The 7,343-nt window shown below is 41.7% G+C and overlaps 1 protein-coding gene and 1 long non-coding RNA gene across 2 annotated transcripts; both read left to right on the forward strand.

The window, feature by feature from the left end:
• Positions 1-34: 34 nt before the first annotated feature.
• Positions 35-6,337, forward strand: LOC107724217 (zona pellucida sperm-binding protein 3-like). Its single transcript, XM_016533060.1, has 3 exons — positions 35-57; positions 5,962-6,065; positions 6,136-6,337. Exons 1-3 carry the CDS (start codon positions 35-37, stop codon positions 6,315-6,317), a joined length of 309 nt encoding a protein of 102 aa, XP_016388546.1. The 3' UTR covers positions 6,318-6,337.
• Positions 733-3,870, forward strand: LOC107724219 (uncharacterized). The gene is made up of 3 exons (XR_001638004.1): positions 733-850; positions 1,892-1,893; positions 3,847-3,870. It is a non-coding gene; the product is annotated as an uncharacterized LOC107724219 (long non-coding RNA).
• Positions 6,338-7,343: the final 1,006 nt, after the last annotated feature.

Genomic DNA, 7,343 nt, shown 5'->3' on the forward strand with positions numbered 1-7,343 from the left:
GGAGGATACAGTCCTTCTGTACGTACTATGTTGAATGAATTTGACCTCTTCCCATCTGTTTTGGTTTTGTGACCTCATACCTGTCTCTTGCAGATCTACATAACGTGTATTGTGAAGGCCACTCTTGCTTCTGCACCCAGTGATGCTCTCCGCAAATCCTGTTCCTTTTCCAACGGGTATGTTCATGCTACTTAAGAACACGTTGATGGTGCCGTGTCTGATTTTTCTTGTTGCAGGTGGTTTGCTGCTGATGGGAACCACCAGGCTTGTGGTTGCTGTGACTCAACATGTGGTCCTGATGGAGGAAATGCTGCTCCTTTTGGGGGTAGGTAGCTGCTTGAAGATTGCTTTTGACCCGTCAAGTGCTTTACTTAACTTGGTATTTGCTTTTTCTAGGCATTCAGTGGGAAGGCAAGGCCTCACTTGGTCCAGTAATAGTTCAAGAGCGACAGAAGACTTTAGCTGGTTTTCAATAAATGGAGAAGTTTATTCTTGTGTTGTCTAGTTTAACCCATTTGGTTTTGAATGTGCTCTAAATGTGGGGAAACTGGTAGTCCTACTGTACCTATTCTCTTTCAAGAACGAAAAGTTCCCTTTTCTCAGTAGGGAAATTAACTTTACCTTTAAAGACAGACCTGTGAACATTGGCTGTGTTCGAAGTGGCTTTACTGCCCAGAACAGTGCTTTTTGTTTTAAGAATAGTGTGAAACTGTCTACAATAAGCAACAAATGTTTCAGAGTAGTATGCTTAACTGTTGTCACATGTCAAACACTGAACGTTAATTCAGCACAGCTGTGAAGGTTGTTACCTTACAAACAATTGTGCTAACCGTTCATTTTACTAAAGCTTGTTAAGGCTTCATAATAATGGTTTAATTTATATAGTGCCTTTCCCAAGCTCAAGGATGCTCTACAAGGCACACCGAAGCAGCAAATATTGATTACAAAGAAACCGTTTCACTGGACATTTGCCCAATTCGGTTACAAATAATGCTGTTGCATGTAACACGGATTATGTAGTAAAGACAGAAATGGAAAACCAAACCGACAAATACAATGTAAATTAGTGCTAGTCTTGATTAAACAAATAAGTTAAGCTTTGATTTGAATTCTCTGAAAGGGGTGACTGTTCTGAGTGCCGGGGAAGTGAATTCCAACGTTTGGGTTTAGTAACCGAGAAGGACCTGCCACCCATTGAAGATAGGCGAAACCTAGGTACACAAAGAACTTCAGAATTAGAAGACCGGAGTGTGCGAGAAGGTGTGTATATAAGAAGAAAGTAGGTCAGAAAGATAGGAGGGAGCAAGACCTTTGAGTGCCTTTAAAGGTGAGCAGAAGAGTTTTGTATTGCACACGAATAGATACAGGCAGCCAGTGAAGATTAAATAGAATAGGGGTGATGTGAGCAGATTTATTTATTTTTTTTTGTGGAAGTGAATAATCTGGCAGCAGAATTTTGAATGTACTGCAGACGAACAATGGAGTGAGCTGGTAAGCCAGAGAAAAGAGCATTACAATAGTCAAGGCGAGTTGTAATAAATGCATGCACTAATGATTCCGCATCTTTTCTACTGAGGAAAGGAAGAAGTTGCGCAATTTGACGTAGTTGGAAAAAAAGCAGCTTTGGCGAGTTTACTAATGTGGTCATCCAAGGTCAGTGAAGGGTCTAGAATGATGCCTACATTTCTAACAGTAGCCGATGGAGAAATAGCAATAGCGTCAAGGTCAAAGCTAGAAACATCAATTTTATTTTTTTATTAGAGGGGACCAATTATTAAAATTTCTGTTTTACTCCAGTTCAGACTAAGAAAATTTGAATGTAGCCAATGCTTTAACTCACTGACACATGAAGATAAGGATGCCATCGAATGAGTAGAATCTGGTTGACAAGCAGTATATATCTGGATGTCATCGGCATAACAGTGGTAGTTAAAACCATGACGACGAATTATTTGGCCAAGAGGCTGAATGTAGAGGATGAATAATAATAATGGTCCGAGAACTGAGCCCTGGGGAAACACCCTGTTTGAGCAAGACAGTGGGAGATTTGGAATTGTGCAGTGAGATGAAGTATTGCCTATCTGTGAGATATGAGGAGAACCAGGATAATGCAGAACCTGAGATGCCAACCTCTGCAAGGCGAGATAATATCTTATGACAAACAGTATCAAAAGCTGAGCTGAGGTCAAGTAATAAAAGAATTGATAAACTGCCTGAATCTCCAGAAAGTAATAGATCATTGACAACCTTTACTAGAGCAGTTTCCGTACTGTGCCGTGAGTGAAAACCAGACTGAAAAATATCAGAGATTGTTGCGAGCTAGAAATGACTGCAGCTGAGAGGCAACAGTCTTTTCCATGATTTTAGATAAAAATGGCAGGTTCGAGATTGGATGGTAGTTGGATAGATTTACAGGATCCAGATTTGGTTTTTTGAGAACCGGAGTGACAGCAGCAGTCGTGAGTGAGATAGGAACAGTGGAAGAAATGAAAGCCATGTTGATGAGGTGTGAGATTGGGGCAGAAATAACAGGGATACAGTGTTTCAGGAGAAAAGTAGGCGCAGGTTCTAGTCGGCTTGAAGAGGAAATCGATTTCTGTATTCAATCAGCAATTAGAGATGGATTTGTTAAGGTAAAGGTAGTCAATGATTGGGTAGACTGAGTTTGCTCACAATTAGAAATAGTCGGTTCCTCATCAAAAGTCCCACATAAAACATCTAACTTTCCCTGAAAGTGGTGCAAAAAAGTACAACACAAATCTTCAGTCAGAAATGGAGGGACAATTAAGAAGAGCACAGTGTTTCTCCACAATGCTTCCATCGGTGGTAACGTTATCCATGGAGTCAATCCTAGTTGTGTTGACAAGTGTTCACGGTGTTCGACAGTTCCTTTGAGAACGTTTCAGCTTACTCCGAGCTCTGTTGCTCGACCAGATGCACGGGATCACAGTAGACGATGGCTGATGAATACTGAAAGTCCTTCTAGACGAGCGACGTAAATAACGCGGGCGACGAATGATAGCAAGTGTACGGCAGTGTTCGAGACGCAGGTGGCCATTTAGAGCCTTTAGCTCACAGGGCGTATATCCAATTTCCATGTTGGGGTTAGATTCAATAGTGACCAAAAAAATAATAATGAGCCTTAGAGCTATTGACATGTTGGCAATTGCCATAGGAACGCCAGCCATCAGCAAAACCACGTTAGCCAGAACCACAATCATCGCAGCATCTACAAAAGTTCACTGAGAGGAAGGCTACCCGACCAGACAGTAAGCCAGTAGACCAACTGACAAGAAGAGTGTTAACTTACCTGACAGTCAGTCCAATAGATGGAGGATCGAAGAGGTAGATGGCTCGCCAAAAAGTTCCTGGCGGCAACAAAACATGCCACGTTGAAGCAAGGTAGTAAAAAACAGAACACAGAGTAGTATCCAAGAAACCAGAGGGATTCACAGCACAAAAGTTCACGCCAAACCCTAGAACCCGACCAGACAGTAAGCCAGTAGACCAACTGACAAGAAGAGTGTTAACTCACCTGACAGTCAGTCCAATAGATGGAGGACCGAAGAGGTAGAGGGCTCGCAGTAAACCGACAACCAAGAAGTTCCCGGTGGCAACAAAGCATGCCATGTTGAATCAAGGTAGTAAAAAACAGACCACAGAGTAGTATCCAAGAAACCAGAGGGATTCACAGCAGATCCAACAATAGTCCGAACAGTAATCCAGTAGTCCAAAACGAAAGTAGTAGTCCAAGACGGTAGTCCAAAAAACAAAAAAGAACCAGACAAAACGCAAACACAGATCGTCACAAAACAAACAAACAGCCCAGCGTGGAGCTGTTTATAGTAGTAAACGATGCTATATTGACCATTTCATAATTGAACTTTACATTGGACAGAACTGAATCTACACTGAACTGTCTTTAATTGAACTATATTTTTGGCAGTTACATTAAAGGCACAATATGTAATGGTTTTTATTTTATTAAAATGTACAAAAACCACTAGAACAGTGTTATATATTTTGCTGACTTGTGTACTTTATCCCAAATGTTTCGAAGAATGTTAAAATCCAGAGAGATGCAATTTTAACTAGTGACACAGAACGTGTCATTGTGTAGCCTGCCAATGATGTCATAACTCCTCGCTTTCCCTTTTTTTTTTCAGAAAACATGGAAACACCAAACATGCTTTATGTTGTGTGTTTTAATAGACCTTAGACGACTGCACAGAGTAGCATTATAACAGAACTTTAGTATGATTTTTATTTTTTTTTCCCACATACGCACGACTGGAAGGAGCGGTCGACTGTGGCATAAAAGCTCTGCTGCTTTCGTGCCGTGTGTCATGCTCGTTCAGCGGACTCGTTTCGCTTCGACGGCTTTCAGCCTCACCCTGCTTCATTCTACGCTAATAAATCATTAGTTCATCCATGAACATGATTTCTGCCCGAGTCCCGTCGGATTGCATCAAAAGTGTGTTCTAGTTATGCCAAGTGCAAATAATGAAATTCTGTTTAAACTAAAATAGCAGTATTTTCTTTTGCAACAGGTGTGTAAATAGTAGTTAGGTGGCAGATATTTATACATTATAGAACAGTATGCAATAACATGTATTGAGTGTAAATTATCATAAATTTTCTTAGATGAATGCCACTTTATTGGGACAAAAACCTACCTACAGCTAAGCTTACACAATACTGTATTAAGGCGTTTTATTTCCACTTTTCAAATGTTTACTTTTGAAAAAAGCATTTCTGATCTGGTATGTAATGGGAAAAGGAGAAGCACGAGTTTGACAAAAGCTAGAATCGAACGCAGGTCAATCGTGTCAAAAGCAAACTGCTCATGTTTTACTCGCTGCAGCACTGATACTACAGAAATACACGTGTCTTTTGCAGTGCTGTTTATCGCAGCCAGGTGTTGGTGGGCGGAGTTAATGTAAATAGCCTCTGCCAACAAATTGGTCAAATTGGTCTTGGAGTAAATACACTCCGTTTCTTTCTGCTTGACAGGGGAATTGAATTATGTTTGCATAATTTGCATAACTTTATCTATATATTTTATTTATATATTATATTGCTGCAATATTATTATTATTTAAAGGGGTCATATGATGCGATTTCATTTTTTCCTTTCTCTTTAGAGTGTTACAAGCTCTTGGTGCATAAAGAAGATCTGTAAAGTTGCAAAGACTAAAGTCTCAAATCCAAAGAGATATTCTTTATAAAAGTTAAGAGTTAGCCACACCTACCTAAAACGGCTCGTTCGAACACGCCCCCACATATCTACCTCACTATGTGGGAAGATTTGCATAACGCCGCCCAAATGTTCACACAAAGAAAGAAGGCGTAACTTTTATTCTCACTGTAGTATTGTTGCCACTGCCGCCATGTCCTGAAGACGCTGTGCTTCGTTGTGAAAGCGAAGCTACTTTGGTCTTCCAAAAGAGGACGATATCCGCTTCGCCATGCCTAGAGCTGATCTGTGCTGGTCGCTGAGGAAATACATCAACTTAGTGCTGTGGATCGCCGGATCGGCCCTCACCGTTTTCACCGCTCCTTCGCCGGGACCGCCGTTCTCGACCCCGCCGCCTCAGCTCACTCTTGCCCGGCTTCAGCTCAGGCTAAGCCGGGGCTTTCGCTCACGCTAGGCCGCTGTGTGCTTCGTTGTGAAAGCGAAACTACTTTGTTTGATCTTCCAAAAGAGGACGATATCCGCTTCGTCATGCCTAGAGCTGATCCGTGCTGGTCGCTGAGGAAATACATCAACTTAGTGCTGTGGATCGCCGGCACATTTTATGGAGGACTGTTTACTGATCCTGGGAGAGTTACGTTAGACTAAAATGCCGGCAGTTCTGACTCACGTAAGTACGTTTTCATTTAAAGGATTTGCCACTGATGATTCAAACGCGAGTTTTGGGCAGTGTAGAAGTGTTTATTTGGTACCTCCTTGAACTGCAGGTTCTATAATGTGAGCAGTAATGCCTTGAGGCCAACTTGGGTCCCTTATGCCTCAACGGAGGTTGGCGAGGAAGTCCTGCTGTTCTCCCTGAAGCTCATGATGGGTTTGTGCAGTTTCTTTAGATTTAAGCCTTGTGAATGAGGCTGTGCCTAAACTGTTCTTTCCTCTTGCAGATGACTGGTCCTATCAGAGGCCTTCAAACTTGTACTTCCTGGGTGATGTTATTAATATTGAGGCATCTGTGAAGGTGTACAACCACGTCCCACTGCGTGTCTTTTTGGACCACTGTGTGGCCACCCAAGTACCTGATGTGAATGCTCTTCCGAGATATTCCTTCATTGAGAATCATGGGTAAAGTCATGTCACTTGATTCTCTAGAATTTATTTGTTCCGTGACCACTTGGTCACTGAGACTTGGGTTGAGTTAAGTGACTGTTTAGTTCCTCTTGGTAAGTGCTTTTTGTCATCACTGAGAATAACCATCCCTGCGTCCCAATGTTCATACTGTCCATAAATAATTAGATGATGATGATAAATTCATTACTTTTTATATAGCGCTTTTCTAGGCATTCAAAGCGCTTTACATTGTCAGGGTGTATCTAATCCACCTCCAGTGTGCAGCATCCACCTGGATGATGCGACGGCAGTCTTAGTGCGCCAGAATGCCCACCACACACCAGCTTATTGGTGGAGAGGAGACAGAGTGATGAAGCCATCACTGTCTTCTCTCAGAGTGATTAAGATTAAAACAATTGTCTGGAAGTGTAGTATGTTGAAAATCCTTGGATGGTTTACCATTTCAGATTTTTGAAGTGTGGATCAGTGTACACTAATGGCTGTTGCCCACAATCCGTTGTGCTTTGGTTAGGAATTGGTTCAGATCTACAAACACTATTTAAAAAGTGTTAACAACTAGCCTGGTGTATGTGAGCGACTGGTTTAGATGAAGGGGTTTGAGGTACTAATCAACACTTAACCAGGTAAAAATGTTTGATTTCTTGTGCCGCAACGTCAACCTTTATAAACATCCGTTTGGGCGTTAACATTTAAAATGCATCATGCAAAAATTGGCATTTCTCTGCATCAAGACTGTGGCTGGCAGATCAACGTGATACTTTTCTCTCCAGTGCGGTGGGAAGTGTTTTTTTTTTTATTTTAAATGTGGAGGTTAATTGACAAGATGATTGACAGGCCAGTTTACAGTGACCGGGTGCATGTAACTATGCGACCGAGCAGTCAGTTAAAGATGCAATTGTGTGATGTGGTAGTTTGTCCCAAAGCATAGTAAGTAGCCACATTAGGACTCGGCACGGGTCATGGCACTTGATGCATGAATTTGGCGTTCTTGAGCTGCTCTTTAACCACTTTGTCCCTGAGAATT

Source organism: Sinocyclocheilus rhinocerous, unplaced genomic scaffold (genome assembly GCF_001515625.1).
Source record: "Sinocyclocheilus rhinocerous isolate Xijiao unplaced genomic scaffold, SAMN03320098_v1.1 scaffold3532, whole genome shotgun sequence".
In the NCBI taxonomy this organism is placed as follows: Eukaryota; Metazoa; Chordata; class Actinopteri; order Cypriniformes; family Cyprinidae; genus Sinocyclocheilus; species Sinocyclocheilus rhinocerous.